The 23,304-nt window shown below is 45.0% G+C and overlaps 1 protein-coding gene across 1 annotated transcript; it reads right to left on the reverse strand.

Moving 5' to 3' along the window:
• Window positions 1-1,988: 1,988 nt before the first annotated feature.
• zbtb41 (zinc finger and BTB domain containing 41) lies at window positions 1,989-15,575 on the reverse strand. Its single transcript, XM_064992229.1, has 11 exons — window positions 15,446-15,575; window positions 13,701-14,961; window positions 12,215-12,422; window positions 11,223-11,292; window positions 9,670-9,817; window positions 8,304-8,433; window positions 7,362-7,457; window positions 7,033-7,139; window positions 6,754-6,859; window positions 5,879-5,967; window positions 1,989-3,565 (listed from the first exon to the last, which is right to left on the reverse strand). Exons 2-11 carry the CDS (start codon window positions 14,929-14,931, stop codon window positions 2,916-2,918), a joined length of 2,835 nt encoding a protein of 944 aa, XP_064848301.1. The 5' UTR covers window positions 14,932-14,961; window positions 15,446-15,575; the 3' UTR covers window positions 1,989-2,915.
• Window positions 15,576-23,304: the final 7,729 nt, after the last annotated feature.

Here is a 23,304-nt window from a genome sequence, read left to right on the forward strand (position 1 = left end):
AATAGGGGACAACTAAGCCTATTCCCCCCAGGAAACTAAAAAGATTTGGCATGGGTCCTCAGATCCTCAAAAGGTTCTACAGCTGCAACATCGAGAGCATCCTGACTGGTGGCATCACTGCCTGGTACGGAAATTGCTCGGCCTCTGACCACAAGGCACTACAGAGGGTAGTGTGTACGGCCCAGTACATCACTGGGGCTCAGCTGCCTGCCATCCAGGACCTCTACACCAGGCGGTGTCAGAGGAAGGCCCTAAAGACCCCAGCCACCCCAGTCATAGACTGTTCTCTCTATTACCGCATGGCAAGCGGTACCGGAGTGCCAAGTCTTTACCCCCAAGTCATAAGACTCCTGAACAGGTAATCAAATGGCTACCTGGAGTATTTGCATTGTGTATAGTCACTTAACAATATCTACATGTACATACTCCCTCAATCAGCCTGACTAACCAGTGTCTGTATGTAGCCTCGCTACTTTTATAGCCTCACTACTGTATGTAGCCTCGCTACTGTTAGATTTCACTGTCTTTTTACTGTTGTTTTTATTTCCTTACTTACCTATTATTCACCGAATACCTTTTTTGCACTATTGGTTAGAGCCTGTAAGTAAGCATTTCACTGTAAGGTCTACACCTGTTGTATTCGGTGCACGTGACAAATTAACTTTGATTTGATTTAGAGGTTGTATTAGACAGACAGAGAGAAGTCAAGTGTATTTAGAGGTTGTATTGGATAGACAGAGAGAAGTCAAGTTTATTTAGAGGTTGTATTGGATAGACAGAGGAAAGTCAAATTTATTTAGAGGTTGTATTGGATAGACAGAGAGAAGTCAAGTTTATTTAGAGGTTGTATTGGATAGACAGAGGAAAGTCAAGTTTATTTAGAGGTTGTATTGGATAGACAGAGGAAAGTCAAGTTTATTTAGAGGTTGTATTGGATAGACAGAGAGAAGTCAAGTGTATTTAGAGGTTGTATTAGACAGACAGAGAGAAGTCAAGTTTATTTAGAGGTTGTATTAGACAGACAGAGAGAAGTCAAGTGTATTTAGAGGTTGTATTAGACAGACAGAGAGAAGTCAAGTGTATTTAGAGGTTGTATTAGACAGACAGAGAGAAGTCAAGTTTATTTAGAGGTTGTATTGGATAGACAGAGAGAAGTCAAGTTTATTTAAGCAGTAAGGCTTGAGGGGGTGTGGTATATGGCCAATATACCACGGCTAAGGGCTGTTTTTATGCACAATGCAACGCCGAGTGCCTGGATACAGCCCTTAGCTACAGTATATTGGCCATATACCACATATCCCAGAAGTGCCTTATTGCTGTTATAAACTGGTTACCAATGTAATTAGACCAGTAAAAATACATGTTTTGTCATACCCATGATATACCATGGCTTTCAGCCAATCAGCATTCAGGGCTCGAACCACCCGGTTTATAATGCACATTAATGAACATGGTGATCCCCTATAAGGCAACATATACATCCCCATAAGGACAGAAACCTATCATAAGTATCAAGCGTCTCAGAGTAGAAGTGCTGATTTAGAATCAGTTTTGCCTTTTAGATCGTAATGAATAAGATTACATGGACGGAAGGATGGTCTGATCCTAGATCAGGGTGTTTTATACATACTACCCAGGCTGTTCCCTCCTGTTCATTGTGAAAGAAACATGATATACATAACATACAGAATACTTTAAGATTGATTCAGAAGTGGTTGACCTCCTGATACAATGATTAAACAGCCCTTTCTAGTTTCGAGGAGCCTGCTGGGTGTCGGGACGTCACCCCTAGACGCATTGCATTTCCCCCACTGATGGTGTAATTGGTTATGATTACTATTGGGGGAGGGGAATCTGATCCTAGATCTGTACAGGGGAAACTTCATCCCGGAGCAACAGGCTGACAACACCATGATTGATCGTTACTCTAAAATTCTGTGGTAACTGGCAAGGAACGTGGAATATTATGGAACTTGATTTGCATGGGGTAAATGTGTTGTATAATACTTTAATTCAATTTAAATTGTGAATAAATAGCCAGATTACACCTGTAAGATTCAGACATACAGCCAGCTTTTTGGAAAATGAGACATCCTGTTCTGGAATTACCTTTTGTAATCAATCAGGCTCCTGTCATATACATCACTCACTCTCACTCATTTATGGAATGACAGAGATCTTAGGCTTTTGTGTGACAAGAGAAACTTTAAAAAAGTGCTCTTTGAACCCAATATGATGAAAGACTTGGGGCTCAATCAAGGTGGTGCAACGTTTGGACGATCGCAGATATAAATATCACAAATGGAGCTGATGATATTCCCTGTTCCACACGGCTGACAACTAGACCTGTTCGACACCATCTGTTTCTATCAGAGCGTTCGCCCCTGAATAAGCTGCAGAGGTTAAAAGAGCAGGACGATCGCATTTTATTTTAAGTATAGCTCCATAAAAACTTCATAACCCATACATAACCCATTCATAACCCATTCATAACCCATACATAACAGATTCATAACCCATTCATAACCCATACATAACCCATACATGACAGATTCATAACAGATTCATAACCCATACATAACCCATACATGACAGATTCATAACCCATTCATAACCCATTCATAACCCATACATAACAGATTCATAACCCATACATAACCCATTCATAACCCATTCATAAACTATACATAACAGATTCATAACCCATTCATAAACTATACATAAGCCATGCATAAGCAGTGCATGAGCATTTTGTGAACAACCGTACCCTTCAAATAAACGTTACCTCTATGGGCTTATACAGTTTCGTATGGGTTATAAATGTGTACTGTATGGGTTATAAATGTGTTATAATGTCCTTATGTCGGTACCCTTTAAATAAAATGTTGCCAAAAAGGAAGTATAGAGAGGCATTATCAATGGGTGACGTGGTCCGAGTTGGAGATGTTCTGGACGGGGGTGGCAGAGTCCAGGCCCAGCAGGGTGCCCAGGTACGACTGATCCCTGGGGTCCAACATCTGGTCAGGCTGCACCGGGTGAACAATGTTGGCCGGCTGGGGGGTAAGCGTGTACTTCTCCAGGAACGCCAGCTCTGTGGCAGTCTGGTACCCCCCAGCTGTCTGCTGCTGCCCCTGACCTTGGGGCGGGCAGGTTACGTGTCCCCTCAGGTCACCCTGTACCCCCGAGACCACCCTGGGCATCTGGACGGGCACCAGTGTGACAGGCACACACACATCGGAGGGGACGTTCTGGAGAACGGTCTTGGGTTTTGCCCGGTACACTTTGGAGGGGCCGTGGGTATTATAAGGCAGAGTCACCATCTTATCCTCTGTCAGCACCACCGGAGGCTGCTGGCGGTGCTGCTGCTGGTGGTGCTGCTGCTCAGTGGACTTAGCACCGTGTACATGGTCCATATGATACTTCAGCTTGTCTTTCCTCTTAAAGGTGGCACTGCAGTGCGGGCAGTTAAAGGGGCGGGCATCCGAGTGGATCACCATGTGCTTGGTGAGGGTCTTCTTAATGCGGAACGTCTGTTGGCACACGGGGCATCGGTAAGGTTTTTCACCTAGCAGAAGACATGACGGAAGTTAGTTGGGCAAACATAGTATTACAATTAGAGGGAAAAAGGGGAGGGGGAGGTAGAGGGGTGGGGAGGTAGGTAGGGGGTGTAGAGGGATGGGGAGGTTGGAGGTAGAGGGGAGATGGGGAGGTAGGGGAGGTAGAGGGAGGTAGGTAAGGAGATGGAGGGGAGGTAGAGGGGAGGGGGAGGTAGAGGGGGTAGAGGGGAGGTTGGAGGTAGAGGGGAGATAGAGGGGAGGTAGAGGGAGGTAGAAGGGAGATAGAGGGGAGGTAGAGAGAGGGTGGAGGTAGAGGAGATAGAGGGGAGGTAGAGAGAGGGTGGAGGTAGAGGAGATAGGGGGAGGTGGAGGGGAGGTAGAGGGGAGGGTGGAGGTTGAGGAGATAGATGGGAGGTAGGGGGGTAGAGGAGATAAAGGGGAGGGTGGAGGTAGAAGAGATAGAGGGGAGGGTGGAGGTAGAAGAGATAGAGGGGAGGCAGAGGGGAGGGTGGAGGTAGAGGAGATAAAGGGGAGGTAGAGGGGGGGATGAGGGGAGATAGAGGGGAGGGTGGAGGTAGAGGAGATAGAGGGGAGGGTGGAGGTTGAGGAGATAAAGGGGAGGTAGAGGAGATAGAGGGGAGGCAGAGGGGAGGGTGGAGGTAGAGGAGATAGAGGGGAGGGTGGAGGTTGAGGAGATAAAGGGGAGGTAGAGGGGGGGATGAGGGGAGATAGAGGGGAGGGTGGAGGTAGAAGAGATAGAGGGGAGGGTGGAGGTTGAGGAGATAAAGGGGAGGTAGAGGGGGGGATGAGGGGAGATAGAGGGGAGGGTGGAGGTAGAAGAGATAGAGGGGAGGGTGGAGGTTGAGGGGAGGTAGAGGGGAGGGTGGAGGTTGAGGAGATAGATGGGAGGTAGGGGGAGAGGAGATAAAGGGGAGGGTGGAGGTAGAAGAGATAGATGGAGGTAGAAGAGATAGAGGGGAGGCAGAGGGGAGGGTGGAGGTAGAGGAGATAAAGGGGAGGTAGAGGGGGATGAGGGGAGATAGAGGGGAGGGTGGAGGTAGAGGAGATAGAGGGGAGGGTGGAGGTTGAGGAGATAAAGGGGAGGTAGAGGAGATAGAGGCAGAGGGGGGGTGGAGGTAGAGGAGATAGAGAGGGTGGAGGGAGGAGATAAAGGGGAGGTAGGAGGGGGATGAGGGGAGATAGAGGGGAGGGTGGAGGTAGAAGAGATAGAGGGGAGGGTGGAGGTTGAGGAGATAAAGGGGAGGTAGAGGGGGGGATGAGGGGAGATAGAGGGGAGGGTGGAGGTAGAAGAGATAGAGGGGAGGGTGGAGGTTGAGGAGATAAAGGGGAGGTAGAGGGGAGGGTGGAGGTAGAAGAGATAGAGGGGCGGTAGAGGGGAGGGTGGAGGTTGAGGAGATAGAGGGGAGGCAGAGGTGAGGGTAGAGGTAGAGGAGATAGAGGGGAGGGTGGAGGTAGAGGAGATAGAGGGGAGGCAGAGGGGAGGGTGGAGGTAGGGAGGCAGAGGGGAGGGTGGAGATAGAGGGGAGGTAGAGGGGAGATAGAGGGGAGGTAGAGGGGATAGAGGGGAGGTAGAGGGGAGGGTGGAGGTTGAGGAGATAGAGGGGAGGCAGAGGGGAGGGTGGAGGTAGAGGGGATAGAGGGGAGGTAGAGGGGATAGAGGGGAGGTAGAGGGGAGATAGAGGGGAGGTAGAGGGGATAGAGGGGAGGTAGAGGGGAGAGTGGAGTTTGAGGAGATAGAGGAGAGGTAGAGGGGGGTAGAGGGGAGGTAGAGGGGAGGGTGGAGGTAGAAGAGATAGAGGGGAGGATGGAGGTAGAGGAGATAAAGGGGAGGTAGAGGGGGGGATGAGGGGCGATAGAGGGGGAGGGGGAGGTGGAAGAGATAGCGGGGAGGTAGAGGGGAGGGTGGAGGTTGAGGAGATAGAGGGGAGGCAGAGGGGAGGGTGGAGGGTGGAGGTTGAGGAGATAGAGGGGAGGTAGAGAGGAGGTGGAGGGGAGGGTGGAGGCAGAGGAGATAGAGCGGGGTAAAGGTTTTGTTGTGGCCCTTTGTCTGTAAAATAGTAAAAAACTTTTTAAAAAACAGATGAAAAGTAGACATTCATTGAAGCGTGTGTATAGTGTGATGGCTGCTGGTCTAGGTAAATGAAAGCAGGTCGGTATGTTGCCTGCCACGCCTATCATTGGACATCTCCGTCCACCAAATACATTTGTTCTGGATTAAATGTCAATAAACGCTCCATGTGAACAGAAAGTTATGCTGACCAGGCAAACAGACATTCACAGCTTTTATATTGTCATCTTACCTGAGTGTGTTCTGAAGTGCATCTCCAGACTGGACTTCCCTTTGAACTCCTTCTTACAGACCTCACACTGATGCACAGCTGTTTTATACCTATAGAATCCACACACATGTTCCCAATGCTTAGTCCTTTTCACAAATAGTCAACTAGACACCATAGAAGATCCTCTTCAACAGTAAAAAAAAAAATAGATATGTATTTTTCATTTGACAAACACAGGGTTTGTTCCATCTGGGTTGTCGGTTTGATAAAATGTAGTATCAATAAAGTAATTATAATTATATAATTGTAATTATACCAGCGACAGCGAGTACAAGAAATTGAAACCAAAAAATATATTTTCAACGTCTTTTCAACATCTTGTGCTCATAGGGTAGTCACATTAATACCAAAAAACGATGTGATTGCATGTGTTTGACTGTCCAGATATGGAGGTCATGCACTGTGAATTTACCTTGTTTTATTGAATATCATGTGAAAATGTGTTTCACTATGCAATTGTTGTATGTCCAATGCTGTTTATTCTGCCTATTGTCTTGATCATTTAATAAAAAATAATATTAAAAAATCCCTTTGGCGCCCTGGTGTGTCTCAATCCAGACTGACACTTTAAATCTAGAACATATTGGTCACGTTCCAGCATGACTACATTGCAGATGTTACGTTTCATCAACCAATGGTTACATGCCACGTCATCAGATTGCTATATTATATGATGTAGTTAGCTGATATGTTAACACCTACTCAGTCGTTGTGAGATCTGACATGCATCTGCAATATAGTCAACCGCGTTGTGAGATCTGACATGCACCTGCAATGTAGTCGGCCTGGAACGCGCCCATTCCCTCCATCTCCCATCCACCATCAGGACCACTTACTTCTGCCACACCTTCTCTCCCAGGTGGACGCTTTTGTAATGGACGGTCAGGTGATCATGACGTCTGAAACACTTCCCACACTCCTCACACTGGTGGGCTTTCTCCCCTGATAACAACCGAAGGGAGAGTCAATTCAATTATTATCCCCGTAAGACAATTTGTGTGCAGCGTAAAAACATAGAAACAGGTCCAGGACCATGTATGAAGAAGTAACCCAGGGGAACATGACTCTCTGCTGCACGGCTACGGAACATAACATGGAAGGTGTGTGTACTGTACCCGAGTGTATTTTCTGGTGTTTGGTCAGATGGTCGTGGCGTATGAACGTCTTTCCGCATTCGTCACACTCGTAGCGCTTGTCGTCGTGGTGGACTCGAAGATGAAGCCTATCAGGGGTTGGGGGTTCAAGTTTTTAACAAATGTTAATATGCAATTAAAACAAGCCAACATTTGATTTATTTTGTATTAAATGATGACAAAATTATGATACAATTATTTTCTCTGGAGACAAAAACTACCCAATAGAAACCTCATGAACATGGGAATCCACGCATAGGGTGATAGCCAATAAGAACTTGGTACATCATGAACTGCCCAAGCATATTGACCTATAAGAGCTGCCGTGGCGGAAACTCTGTCCACAGATACTGCAGAGGTGAGGTTTCTCTCCGCTGTGAATCCGCAAATGTTCCCTCAACGTTGTCCTACGGACATAAAAAAGAACCACATTACAGTCAATGGAGTTAGAATGATAGTAGACCAGTCACTAAAGTTGAGACTGTTACCATGTAAGCAGTGAGAGATAGACACAATACCACTGTAAGGTTCTGCTTTTCTTTTCTTAGTCAACCTTGTGTTCTTTTTCTTTGTGTTCTGGAACATAGCCCTGTTTCTTTGTGTTCTGGAACGTAGCCCTGTCTTTCATTTTTGTTCATTAATTTCACCTGTGTTCGTGTCTCACCTGGTCTCATCAGCTTCCAATTTAGTTCAGTTCTTTATGTTTGTGTAGTTGTGAGGTATTGTTTGAGTTTGACTGCCTGCCTGTGTTTGACCATTGCCTGCCTGTGTTTGACCTTTGCCTGCCTGTGTTTGACCTTTGCCTGCCTGTGTTTGACCTTTGCCTGCCTGTGTTTGACCTTTGCCTGCCTGTGTTTGACCTTTGCCTGCCTGTGTTTGACCTTTGCCTGCCTGTGTTTGACCTTTGCCTGCCTGTGTTTGACCTTTGCCTGCCTGTGACCACAGTTCCTGCCTTCTGCGATGTCTTAATAAACATTTGCCGCGCTCTGCGCGTGAATCTACACCTTTTTCTCCCTAAGTATTCTTACAACCACCACCAAAAATAATTGGTAAAAAGAAATTGGTAAAAAGTTTTGTTAAAAGTTATAACATTAGTAGTTGTTGTGTAAAACAACATAGAAATTCAATGTAATCACACTTACATGTGCAGTATTCTAAGCACTGCTGTTTATTTTAGTATTTTTGTTAAATGTATCATTTTCCCACAATACAAAAAAAAATCTACCTGTTTATTGTAGCTGTGACAATCCTACCTCTCCCTCACTGACTTCCCACAGATTAAGCAGGTCCATTTTCTCTTGCCCCCGTGTGTACATTCAATGTGCCTCTTCCTGTTACCCGTGTCGTTGAACTGGCGGCCACAGATGTCACATGGGAATGGACCTGTGGACAGAGTCAAAGGTCAATTCAATATCCCTGTGTCACAGTCTTACTTTTCAATCCAACATCAACATCTGATCATTGATTAACGTTAAGCTTCTACAAACTTGATAGCATTCTCTTCAATGATTATACAACCTTTTCCTTGACTCCCAATGTTTTTGAGGACAATAAACCCGAACGTGGTAATTCTATTTATTTTGGATCCCAATAGTTCCTGCCAATGCAGCAGCTACTCTTCTCGGGGTGCAGCAACATTAAGGCAGTTTATACAATTTTAAGAACATTACAATACATTCACAACATATTTCACAACATATTAAGTGTGTGCCCTCAGGCCTGTACTCCACCACATATTTACATCACAAAATCCATGTGTGTATAGCGTGTGTGTTATCGTGTGTGTATGCAGGTGTCTGGGCCTGTGCCTGTGTCTGTGTTTGTGTCTCTTCACAGCCTCCGCTGTTCCATAAGTTATATTTTTATCTGTTTTTTAAATCTGATTCTACTGCTTGCCTCAGTTACTTGATGTGGAATAGAGTTCCATGTATTCATAGCTCTACGTAGTACTAGTCTATTCTGTGCTGCCCTGTTTGGAGCCAATTGAAATTTTCCCCAAGTCTCTCATTGTGGCACCTGACCACACGACTGAACAGTAGTAGTCCAGGTGTGGCAAAACTAGGGGCCTGTGGAACCTGCCTTGTTGATAGTGCTGTTAAGAAGAAATATCGCCCAAAATGTAATATAACGTGCTCCAAAACTTTTAACTGTCATTGTTTATATCATTTAATTTTTGTTTCATAGTATAGTTTCTTCTTTTTATTCAGTTTAGTCACATGATTTCTCAATTTTCAGTACGTAATGCCATACCTTTTGCCTCATCCCTCTCAACCATAAAATGTTTTAAATTCCTCATCAATCCAATGGGATTCAACAGTAACACTTAGGTCATATAGTCATAACGTATTATTACTTGTTATAACCATGATACTGCTTTATACATGAACTTCTAATATGTTACGCCTTTCAACTGGTTCAAAATGACAGATAATAACCGATTCATCATTTCACTAACACATTATAAGCTGTTCATTCATACTTAATGACAACGCTAATAAAGCATGACGACCCATTATAATGCATTATATCTGTACGGCCTCGAGTCAAGAGGTACAATACATGTATCTATTATCTAAACAGGTTGGATAAAGCAATTAAATGACATTTCCCATTCATTACCTAAATGGTACTTTTCTTGATGCTTCAAGCGGGCAAACCTGGACTTGAAGTGGTCGTCGCAGAAGGCACATTTGAAGGGTCGGTCTTGCGTGTGTAGAATCATGTGCTCCTCCAGATGGGGTCTACGTGTGAAAGACTTGTGGCAGATCTGAACCAGGAAGAGCAGAGAGAGAAGATGATTCCAGAATACACTGACTGTACTTACAGAATACACTGAGAATACACTGACTGTACTTACAGAATACACTGACTGTACTTACAGAATACACTGAGAATACACTGACTGTACTTACAGAATACACTGAGAATACACTGACTGTACTTACAGAATACACTGACTGTACTTACAGAATACACTGAGAATACACTGACTGTACTTACAGAATACACTGACTGTACTTACAGAATACACTGACTGTAATACACTGAGAATACACTGACTGTACTTACAGAATACACTGAGAATACTGACTGTACTTACAGAATACACTGACTGTACTTACAGAATACACTGAGAATACACTGACTGTACTTACAGAATACACTGACTGTACTTACAGAATACACTGAGTGTACTTGCAGTGAATGTGAAAATGTGTCATTCTGTGGACTATGTATTATGTGATGTGTACAGATGTAGGATCTTAATATGAGCCAGTTCACTACAGAAGGAAAGTAATCCGGCAGCAACAGGAAATGTGAATTATTTTGTGGATTATAATTCATGGGACACACATTCTTGTAGGGGTTGATACAGTTTGCTATACTAAGGGAAAATAAGTCTGGCATTTCCATGTGGAAATTACAGACACCAGAAGTCCTTTTAAACCTCAAATACACTACAGGTTTTCAATTTCCTGCATTGCATCTGTAGGTATATATTATAGAGTGGTCTTTGTGTGTAAATATTGCATCACCCATCTCATATGTATATACTGTATTCTACACTATGCCACTGTATCTTAGCCTTATGCCGCTCTGACATACATGTATATATTGTTAATCCATTCCTTACTTAGATTTACGTGTATTTTGGGTAAATGTTGTGAAACTGTTAAGATACTACTTGTTAAATATTACTGCATTGTCAGAGCTAGAAACACAAGCATTTCCCTACACCTGCAATAACATCTGCTTAACACGTGTATGTGACAAATTTGATTTGATTTTGAAAGAAATCTCATTTCATATGGCTATGCAAGGACATCACATGAACTTGATGAACTAATGGTTGTGAAACTACCATGAGGCTCAGGGTTCAATTCCCACGGGGGGGACAAGTACGAAAAATGTATGCAAGTGTTTTTGGATAAGAGCGTCTGCTAAATATTAAAACCAAACTTCTTAGGCTCAAAGTGTTAATATTGGTCAGTGAGAGACAATCATATTATAAGGGTTCAATGTGAGTGATCCCTTCAAAATATGATTGTAGTCTGAATCTTGGGGCTAGCAGTTTACTCCTTATCTCATTTTCTATACTGTGTCCGTTATAGGAAACATTTTCTTTTTTTTTTTGGATTGTGTTACATAAAATAAAACAAGTCAAAGCTTACATCACACTTCCATCCATCGTTCTTCTTCCTCCTCATGGCCAGGAACTCCTGAATGTGATCCGGGTGGAACCTGAAAGCACAGTGGTAACACACAGTTAGTACACCCTTGACTTCATTATTCATTCCTTTTCACTCCTTGGAGAGCAGAGGGCTTCCATATAAACAGGCAGTACAACATTGACCTGTCTGGATCCCTTTGACACTGAACTACGCTGTGACACTTGTCCACAAGGTGGTAAAGCAAATGATTTTAACTTTAAGTACACTACATAGAACTAAGTGAGAAAAGACTGGTGGACTACAGTGTAATCCATTTATCTCAATAAACTCTGTTTATCCCTGAAGAGCAATGAAATAATCCCCATTATAGAACTGCTAATAACATCTAGATCAGGACATATAATGATCAACTCAGATTACTAACCAGAAACCCCTTTAACCTGAAAGACTACAAACAAACTTTGAACTTGTCTAGCAATGGTTTCCTTGACCCAGATTCAGCCTAGTAATTGACTAAAACACACTTCCAATGGAGACTCTCCATTGATTGATTGTTAATCCAGGACTAGGCTTAATCTGGGTCTGGGAAACCAGCACATAGTTTGGAAGGGTTGTTAATAAGGTTTAAATTCAACCACTAAATAAATATTCTCATCCTTTTTATTCATACGAACATGATTTTAATCATTTGAATTTAGAGTGATTTTTTTTCCTAAAAGCTCAATTTTTAGGGATTTATAATAATCTAAATATATAACATGTATAAGAGTGTAATGTGAATATCACGGATGGGGGTCAAGTCCATTTCAATTCAGTCAATTCGGGAAGTAAACTGTAATTCCTATTCCAATTCAAATGTTCCTCAAAGCTTCTCTATTAGAAAAATGTGGAATTGGAATTTCTGTTTACTTCCTGAATTGGCTGAATTGAAATGGAACTGACCCCAACCCTGGTGAACAGAGAATGATGATGGGACAGGAACGAAGGCTCGCCTTCTGACGTGTTTGGCGAGGGTCTTTTTGCTGGCGTGTAGCTTGTTGCAGAAGGAGCACTTGTGGTCCTTCTTCTGGAAGGGGGCGTCACTGGCGTGCTTCTTCTTGTGTACAGTGAGGTTCGACTTGGTGGAGTAACACTGCAGACACACGTCACACTGGAAGGGCTTCTCTCCCGTGTGTACCCTGGTGTGACTCTCATACTTCCCTATGGAAAATACAGAGAAAAACATCATAATATTATGAGTTATAATAAAGTAATCGGTGCATGTTATGGCTAGGCTCAAAAGACAGATACAGTGGGGCACAACTGCAGCACAGATAGAACAATGACACAGATATTTCACTGGATGTTTAAATGTGAAGCATCGGCTTGGCATTTCCACTCATTACCAAATATGGTAGTGAGAGGAAGCCCAATGGCGGGCAGTGGGAGAAGATGGAGTTTGGACGACATTCTAAAAAAATTCTCATCGCTGAAACATTTCATCTCAATACAGTTCTCTGTTGCCAAAACTAGAATCGGTTATAGACAGAGTGGACAATTTTTTATATTTTATTTAACGAGGTAAGTCAGTTAAGATTACAGCCTCGAAACAGTGGGTTAACTGCCTTGTTCAGGGGTAGAACCACAGATTTTTACCATGTCAGCTCGAGGATTTGGGCCAGTAATATTTCGGTTACTGGCCCACCGTTCTAACCACTAGGCTACCTGCCAGACTAAGGATTATAGACTTTACTCTTCGCAAAAGTAAAAATAATAACGACGTTTAGGACTGCAAGTGTGAATTGAGTTATTGCACAAGCGCACCTCACAGAGTAGGTGTTCCCTAACGGAAATATGCAGATGATGCTAGAACGCGCCAATAGGATCTCGCGAGCTCGTGCTTGGCTCTGCCCACCTCCTTGCTTGTTCTGCCCACTATGGGGGCAGAAGGTAGCCTAGTGGTTAGAGCATTGGGCCAGTAACCGAAAGGTTTCTGGATCGAATCCCTAAGCTGTCGTTCTGCCCCTGAAAAAGGTTAAGCAAGTGTCAACGTAAATAAGAAGTTGTTCTTAACTGACTTGCCTAGTTTAAAAAAAATTATAATTTCTTCCCATTGGAAACGAAAGGCTGTCTGTCTTGGTTTAGTTATAAAAAATATTTGACCGCAGTCCTTCAGGGCTTCCATGTCTGCTCTTGAAAACTCCACTGAGTCACTTGATTGGCAGTCAAACAAATTAAGCCTACTACTTACTTTGTTGCCAAGAGAAGAGGACAAAAAACAGTGGTTGTTTAAATGTTGGTTATGTATTAATTATTTAATATATTATTATTGTTTAATATCTTATTATTATATGAATATTGGTTATTGTTTTATTATTATGTTGTCATGTATGTTATTAATCTGTTGTTGTGTAATATCAGCTCAGAAACAACTGCCTACGTAGATACAATGTAATCAGTGCAATACATTTAAATAAACTCTTTAAGGAGAGTACCTACCTGTGCGGTCAAAGGTCTTGTCACACTTGGGGCACTTGAGCGTCTTCTTGCTTACGCTCTGGATGATGACAGGAGCCAGTCCCTCTGGGTACACTGCTCCATAGTTAGAACCATTGGCAGCCTGACTATATACCTCCACCTCATTGACTGTGTGGTGTTCTGTTGTCTCCACCTCTGAACTGTCACCGCTCTCTCTTGCTCTCCGTACTAAAGCACTTTGACGTTCCTCCACCATCTCCTCCTCCTCCCTCTCCTCTTCCGCCTCCTCACCCTCGGTTGGGGTGAGTGCATCTCCTGTGTCGGATATGTGCATTGGTTTTCTCCCATCTTCTTCTTCTTCCTCCTCGTCTTCCTCTGTGGTGGTTGGGTCTCGACTAGCGGGGTCTTGATGTAGCGTCCCCTCTGTTGCGCCGGAGCTGTCCGCGTCACCTCTCTCCAATTTAGCGGGAACTCTCCTCCTGCGGGCAGACCTCCGGGTTGTGGTTACCATGGTAGTAACCTCTTCATTGACCACCTTTTCTCTGGCGTCTACCTCGGTGTTGCTACTGTGGTTCCTGTTTAAATGGTTCTCCAGAGACTTCTTGTAGCAAAACGTGCGGCTGCAGAACGAACAATGGTGGGCACCAGAATGGACTGGGCTTTGGACCCCGACACAGTCCGATGGAAGGTCAGAAGCTATAGAGGTCTTCTCTGAGCTTGGATACCCCACGGACTTAACCTCCACTCGGGCAAGCACTGGCCGGCCATCCCCCTCTCCTGCCAGGAGCTTCACTACATCCATCATGTCCAGGAAGCCGGCCGCTTCAGTCAGGGCAGGGACCTCGCTCTCGGGAATGACGCACTCGGCCGTGTAAAGGAGGTGCAGTAAGTGTTGGAACACGGAATCCTCCACGTGGTCGAGAATCACGTGATCGGCGGTTGGGTTTTTGGTCAGCTCGGCGTGGAAGTAGCTGCTACCGTGCGCCAACATGGCTTTGTGGGCCCTGTAGCGCTTCCCGCCCACACTGACGGAGACGTCGCAGAACCTCTGCTTCGTTCGGTCCTCGTTTAGAAACTTGAGGAGGTTGTCTCCATGCTGCATCATGGTCAGGTGCCTCTTTTGTGATGGAGGAACTGTCTCTGAGTCAGTCATGGTATTGTTGTCCAGTGAGTCCATTTGCCCACTGGCACTAGCACGGACCTTTCCTCTTCTCTTTGGGGATTGAGGTTGGTTGGGTTTTCTCGTCATCATTATGTTAAATGGGGAATCATTCAAAGAGTTCTGAAAAACAGACATAATTTCAAGAAACAGCCTATGTCAGTAGAAATGTATGTTGTACATATGTTATTACACAGCCTGTAAGGCAAGGTGAGAGGTAAAGACAGATGTAGCTTATAGATGCAGCTGATTATACGTGTATACGTTACTGTTATAGCCAGCCTTTGATATTTTGGCTAATGTTTTGTGAAAGCCAATGTATGCAGTGACATGGGTGTATCAACAACTCAACCGCTGACAACGTTGTTATATCGCAAATTCGAGCCAACGTAGCATGCAGCCAACTCAATTCAGTTTTGATGTGCATCAGCAGTTGGCTACAATGTTGCAGTCTCAAATTCGCTATCCACCTCAAGGACCCCTATGTTTTGGTCTGTAAAACAGCCCCCCCCCCCCACACACCCCCCGAAGAGGAGAACGTTGACAAACGACCCTTACTGCCCCTTTGGGAAAGCATTCGTGCAAGTGAAATCATTTTCAAACCTACCTTAGAAGTGTAAGCACGCTAAGAAAAAAAACGAAATACATTTGTACATCTCTACTCTGAGATAAATAGAAAAATGACAATTTCCTGAATATCGCAAAACGCCCCACCTTCACATTCTTGGGGAAACGTCGCAAACAAACAACGCACTCGTTCATTGGCTGTTTCAGCTTTTGTCCTCGAGCCCTTTGTGTAACAGTAATCAGAGAGAAATGTCACACAAAAAGCCGACAGAAACCCTTTGATATTTCTCTCATATTTATGCAGGTACGTGTAAATTGTTTTAAACGGTAACAGCCTTTGTGTGCTTTGTGTTCCTTGATAATAGGTGAAGAATGTGCTGAGCTGTATCACATGATTCGCCTATGCGAATTTATAGTCTATGTGGCATTGTGGGTATTGTAGTGAAATACGACCTAGGGAACCTGTATAGAGAGTTGTAGGATGAAAAGACTGTGAATGCCTTCATCTAACAGTCTCACAGTCATAACCCACTTAAAAATGAATAGAGGAGAATAATAAAAAATATTGATTAGGAAAATTAATGATTGTAAAACCATGATAATAATCAAACCGTTCCTCAAACTGGTCTTCAACAGTATAGACTTCTTTAATGTTCTGCTCTTATTCACCCTTGTTTCAATGACCTACTTGCAATTTGGATTATGACATGCTATTTACATACATAAGACAACGTCATAATGTAATAATAATAATAAACATAATGTCATAATGTCAGCGTCAACACTGATCAATTAATCAGCATCAACAAGTATGGCATGTAAAATCAATACCTCTGTGAGATTTACTGACATCATGCAAATGAACTCCCCATGTACAGTATGCTATTGTGGAAAAATGACCCCAGCCATTATCACCTTAACTGCACTAGCTTCATTCACTTCCGTCGATCTACAGAAATCCCATAACCTACTAGCTATACAATTGTAATGTTATAGCTGAAAAGGGGGAAATATGAGAAATGTCACGTTCTGACCTTTATTTCCTTTGTTTTGTCATTATTTAGTATGGTCAGGGTGTGAGTTGGGGTGAGCAGTCTATGTTTGTTTTTCTATGATTTGGGTATTTCTATGTTTCGGCCTAGTATGGTTCTCAATCAGAGGCAGATGTCATTAGTTGTCTCTGATTGAGAATCATACTTAGGTAGCCTGGGTTTCACTGTGTGTTTGTGGGTGATTGTTTCTGTCTCTGTGTTTGTTGCACCAGATAGGGCTGTTTCGGTTTTTTCACATTTCTTGTTTTGCAGATTGTTTATTGTTCATCTTTATTAAAGATGTTTACAAGTAACCACGCTGCGTTTTGGTCCGCATCTCTTTCCCCAGAAAACCGTTACAAGAAAATTATTCACACTGACTCGTGGAATCAGTGACGAAATGAACATTTAGAACTCTATTTGTACTGGCCTTGGTTAAAGCTAAACATAAGATAATTAATCCGTAGGTTATTTTCAATGTGTTGCCACATGTAATAACATAAATGCCAAGTAACAAACAACATGCGATTGTACACTATATAGCCATGTTCCTAACTGCTGTCATGCTCTAACTAGCACATGCACCAAAGGAGACAGTATAAATTAAACCATTCATCACATCACATTCCCCAAATATTTATCAACAGTATGTTTACATTCAAACCCTGTCTACTGTTATTACATAATGTTGCGATCAAGATGACCATTAAAATCACAGGTGAATCTTTGGAGTTAGAATAACCCATAAAGTACCTTCTGATCTTCTCAAAACAATTTTTATTATTCATTTTTTATTTAACCTTTTTTTAAACTAAAGCATGTCAGTTAAGAACAAATTCTTATTTACAATGACGGCCTACCAAAAGGCCTCCTGCCGGGAAGGGGCTGGGATAAAAAAACATTTTTTGGGGGGGGGGGGCAAAACACACACCATGACTGACAAAGACAGCACAACACTACATAAAGAGAGACCTAAGACAACAACATAGCATGGCAGTAACACATGACAACACAACACAATAACATGGTAACAACACAACATGGTAGCAGCACAACATGTTAGCAGCAAAAACCATGGTACAAACATTATTGGGCATAGACAACACAAAGGGCAAGAAAGTAGAGTCAACAATACATCACGTAAAGCAGCCACAACTGTCAGTAAGTGTGTCCATGATTGAGTCATTGAATGAAGAGACAAAACTGTCCAGTTTGAGTGTTTGTTGCAGCTCGTTCCAGTCACTAGCTGCAGTGAACTGAAAAGACGAGCGACCCAGGGATGTGTGTGCTTTGGGGACCTTTAACAGAGTGTGACTGGCAGAACGGGTGTTGTATGTGGAGGATAAGGGCTGCAGTAGATATCTCATATAGGGGGGAGTGAGGCCAAAAAGGGTTTTATAAATAAGCATCAACCAGTGGGTATTGCAACGTGTATACAGAGATGACCAGTACCTGTAACGTAATCTTAAATGTAATAACTGCTCTGTGTATGGCTAATCAACAAGTAAGCCCATAAACAGAAAAAACAACATTCAATGTGTCTTCTAACCATCTCCTTTCATTTTTTTCCTAACACATACACTACCGTTCAAAAGTTTGGGGTCCCATAGAAATGTCCTTGTTTTTGAAAGAAAGGCACATTTTCTATCCATTAAAATAACATCAAATTGATCAAAAATACAGTGTAGACATTGTTAATGTTTTAAATGACTATTGTAACTGGAATGCCAGTCACTCTGATAAAAACATAGAAAAGAATAGAGGGCCTAGAGAGCTGCCCTGCTGTACACCACACTTTACATGTTTGACATTAGAGACGCTTCCATTAAAAAAAACTTTGAGATCTATTAGATAGATAGCTATGAGTCCACAATATGGCAGAGGTTGAAAAGTCATAGCACTTACGTTTTTTCAACAACAGTTTATGGTCAGTAATATCAAAGGCTGCACTGAAATCTAACAGTACAGCTCCCACACTGTCAGGAGGTCTATGTGTAGCTGGTGTTTAGGAGTCAGGCACAGGACAGCAGATATGAGTAAATAAACGTATTTTACTCAACATATAATAAATGTAATACAAAAACAGAGCCCACAATAACAGACCTTCCTACATAGAAACAATCACTCACAAACAAACATGGGGGAACAGAGGATTAAATAATGAACAGGTAATTGGGGGATTGAAACCAGGTGTGTAAGACAAAGACAAAACAAAAGGAAAATGAAAAGTGGATCGGCGATGGCTAGAAGCCCGGTGACGTTGACCGCCGAACGCTGCCCGAACAAGGAGAGGGACCTACTTCGGTGGAAGTTGTGACAGTACCCCCCCCCGACGCGCGGCTCCAGCAGAGCGCCGACACCGACCTCGGGGATGACCCGGAGGGCGAGGCACAGGGCGGTCCGGAAGGAGACGGTGGAAATCCCGGAGCAACGAAGGGTCCAGGACGTCCTCCACGTCTTCCACCGGCACCCAGCATCTCTCCTCCGGACCGTACCCCTCCCACTCCACGAGGTACTGAAGGCCCCTTGCCCGACGCCTCAAGTCCAGGATGGCTCGAACAGCATACGCCGGGGCCCCTCGATGTCCAGAGGGGGTGGAGGAACCTCCCACACCTCAGCTTCCTGGAGTGGACCAGCCACCACCGGCCTGAGGAGAGACACATGGAACGAGGGATTAATGCGATAATCTGCCCTGCCCGGAAGCTGTAACCTGTAGCTTACCTCCTTCAGTCTCCTCAGGACTTTAAATGGCCCCACAAACCGCAGACCCAGCTTCCGGCAGGGCAGGCGGAGGAGCAGGTTTCGGGTCGAGAGCCAGACCCGGTCCCCCGGTGCGAACACTGGGGCCTCACTGCGGTGGCGGTCGGGGCTCGCCTTCTGCAGCCTCACTGCCCGTTGCAGGTGCACATGGGCGGCGTCCCAGGTCTCCTCCGAGCACTTAAACCATTCATCCACCGCAGGAGCTTCGATGCCAAGGTGCCAGATGCCACGGTGCCAGAACCGGCTGAAACCCCAGTACACACTGGAAAGGAGAGAGGTTAGTGGAGGAGTGGCGGAGTGAGTTTCGGGCCATCTTTGCCCAGGGGATGAACGCCACCCACTCACCCTTCCGGTCCTGGCAATATGACCGCAGAAACCTTCCCACATCCTGATTGACTCTCTCCACCTGCCTGTTACTCTCAGGTGAAAACCTGAGGTGAGGCTGACCGAGACCCCCAGATGTTCCATGAACGCTCTCCAGACCCTAGATGTGATCTGGGGACCCCGATCAGAGACTATATCCTCAGGCACCCCGTAGTGCCGGAAGACGTGAGTGAACAGGGCCTCCGCAGTCTGTAGGGCCGTAGGGAGACTGGGCAAAGGGAGGAGACGGCAGGATTTAGAAAACCGATCCACAACAACCAGGATCATGGTGTTGCCCTGTGATGGAGGAATATCTGTCAGGAAGTTCACCGACAGGTGCGACCACGGCCGTTGTGGAATTGGTAGGGGTTGTAACTTAACTCTGGGCAGGTGCCAGGGAGCCTTGCACTGGGCGCACACCGAGCAGGAAACATAAACCCTCACGTCCTTGGCCAAGATGGACCACCAGTACTTCCCACTAAGGTAACCAGGGTGACCAGAGGAGGGTGATGTGTGGGCCAAAAATATCAAACAGTTGTGGACAGCAGACGGAACGTACAGGCGCCCAGCTGGACACAGGGGGGGAGTGGGCTCTGTGCGTAACGCCCGCTCTATGACCGCGTCCAACTCCCACACCACCAGTGCCACCAGGCAAGAGGCCGGAAGTATGGGAGTGTGATCCATGGACCGTTCCTCTGTGTCATACATCCAGGATAGTGCGTCTGCCTTAGCGCTCTGGGAACCTGGTCTGTAGGAGTGAAAACAAAACGGGTAAAGAACATGGCCCACCTTGCCTGGCAAGTAATTCAGTCTCCTCGATATACTCCAGATTGCGGTGGTCAGTCCAGATGAGAAAAGGGCTTTTAGCCCCCTTAAGCCAATGTCTCCACGCCTTCAGAGCCTTGACAATAGCCAACAGCTCTCAGTCCCCCACATCATAGTTTCGCTCTGCCGGGCTGAGCTTCTTCGAAAAGAAAGCACAGGGGCGGAGCTTTGGTGGCGTGCCCGAGCTCTGAGAGAGCACAGCTCATATCCCAGCCTCGGATGCGTCCACCTCCACTATGAATGCCAAAAAGGGATCCAGATGAACCAGTGCGGGAGCCGAGTTAAACAGAGCCTTCAGGTGACCAAAAGCCCTGTCCGCCTCAGCCGACCACTGCAGCCGCACCAGTCCCCCCTTCAGCAGTGAGGTAATGGGAGCTGCTACCTGACCAAAACCCAGAATAAACCTCCAGTAGTAATTGGCAAACCCTAGAAACCGCTGCACTTCTTTTACCGTGGTGGGAGTCGGTCAATTACACAAGGCTGAAATGCGGTCACTCTCCATCTCCACCCCTGAAGTGGAAATGTGGTACCCTAGGAAGGAGTTGGACTGTTGGAAGAACAGACATTTCTCAGCCTTGACGTACAGCTCCAACAGTCGACCAAGCACCCTGCGCACCAGGAACACATGCTCGGCACTTTTAGCGGAGTATATCAGAATGTCGTCGATATACACCACTACACCCTGCCCGTGCAGGTCCCTGAGAATCTCATCTACAAAGGCCTGGAAGACTGATGGAGCATTCATCAACCCATACGGCATGACGAGGTACTCATAGTGCCCAGAGGTGGTACTAAATGCTGTCTTCCACTCGTCCCCTCCCCGGATACGCACAAGGTATTAAGCGCTCCTGAAATCCAATTTTGTGAAGAAGCGCGCCCCGTGCATTGACTCGATCGCACTGGTGATGAGAGGCAGCGGTAGCTGTACCTCACGGTGATCTGATTGATACCTCGATAGTCAATACACGGGCGCAGACCCCCATCCTTCTTCTTCACAAAAAAGAAACTCGAGGAGGCAGGTGAAGTGGAGGGCCGAATGTATCCCTGCCCCAGGGATTCGGGGACATATGTTTCCATAGCCACCGTCTCCTCCTGTGACAGAGGATACATGTGACTCCTGGGAATTGCTGCGTCTACCAGGAGATTTACTGAACAAGGAGAGGGAATTTGTAACATACACTACATGACCAAAAGTATTTGGAGACCTGCTCATCGAACATCTGATTTGAAAATCATGGGCATTAATATGGAGTAGGAACCCCTTTGCTGCTATAACAGCCTCCACTTTTCTGGGAAGGCTTCCCACTAGATGTTGGAACATTGCTGTGGGGACTTGCTTCCATTCAGCCACAACAGCATTACTGAGATCGGGAACTGATGTTGGGTGATTAGGCCTGCCTCGCAGTCAGCGTTCCAATTCATCCCAAAGGTTTTCGATGGGGTTGAGGTCAGGGCTTTGTGCAGGCCAGTCAAGTTCTTCCACTCCGGTCTCGACAAACCATGTCTGTATGGACCTCACTTTGTGCACAGGGGCATTGTCATTTGAAATATTAAAGGGCCTTCCCCAAACTGTTGCCGCAAAATTAGAAGCACAGAATCGTCTAGAATGTCATTGTATGCTGTAGCATTAATATTCCCCTTCACTGGAACTAAGGGGTGTAGACCAAACCATGAATAACAGCCCCAAACCATTATTCCTCCTCCACCAAACTTTACAGTTGGCACTATGCATTGTGGCAGGCAGCGTTTTCCTGGCGTCAGCAAAACCCATATTCTTCCATCGGACTGCCAGATGGTGAGGCATGATTCTTCACTCCAGAGAACGCGTTTTCACTACTCCAGAGTCCAATTGCGGGCAAGCTTTACACCACTCCAGCCAACACTTGGCATTGTGCATGGTGAACTTAGGCTTGTGTGCGCGGCTGCGCAGCCATGGAAACCCATTTCATGAAGCTCCTGACGAACAGTTCTTGTGCTGCCATTGCTTCCAGAGGCAGTTTGAAACTCGGTAGTGAGTGTTGCAACCGAGGGCAGATGATTTTTACGTGTTATATGCTTCATCAATCGGCGTTGCCATTCTGTGAGCTTGTGTGGCCTACCACTTTGTGGCTGAGCCACTGTTGCTCCTAGATGTTTACACTTCACAATAACAGCACTTACAGTTGACCGGGGCAGCTCTAGTAGGGCAGAAATTTGATGAACAGACTTGTTGGAAAGGTGGCATCCTATGACGGTGAAAGTCACGGAACTATTCAGTAAGGCCATTCTACTGCCAATGTAAATCTATGAAGTTTGTCTATGAAGTATTTCCTTCTAAAAGCATTTAAGCCAATCAGTTGTGTTGTGACAAGGTAGGGTATACAAGTCCATATTATGGCAAGAACAGTTCAAATAAGCCAAGAGAAAAGACAGTCCATTATTACTTTAAGTCTTTAAGTCAATGCGGAAAATTTCAAAAACCATGAAGCTATGATGAAACTGTCTCTTAAAAGGACCACCACAGGAAAGGAAGACCAAGAGTTACCTCTGATGCAGAGGATACTATAAGTTAATTAGAGTTAACTTCACCTCAGATTGCAACCCAAATAAATGCTTCACAGAGTTCAAGTAACAGACACATCAACTGTTCAAAGGAGACTGCGTGAATCAGGTCGTCATGGTCGAATTGCTGCAAAGAAACCACAACTAAAGGACACTGATAATGAGAAGAGACTTGCTTGGGCCAAGAAACACAAGCAATGGACATTAGACCGGTGGAAATCTGTCCTTTGGTCTGATGAGTCGAAATTTGAGATTTTTGGTTCCAACCGCCGTGTCTTTGTGAGACGCAGAGTAGGTAAACCGATGATCTCCGCATGTATGGTTCCCACCGTGAAGCATGGAGGAGGAGTTGTGATGGTGTGGGGGTGCTTTGCTGGTG

This window comes from Oncorhynchus masou, chromosome 17 (assembly GCF_036934945.1).
Source record: "Oncorhynchus masou masou isolate Uvic2021 chromosome 17, UVic_Omas_1.1, whole genome shotgun sequence".
Taxonomy (NCBI): domain Eukaryota; kingdom Metazoa; phylum Chordata; class Actinopteri; order Salmoniformes; family Salmonidae; genus Oncorhynchus; species Oncorhynchus masou.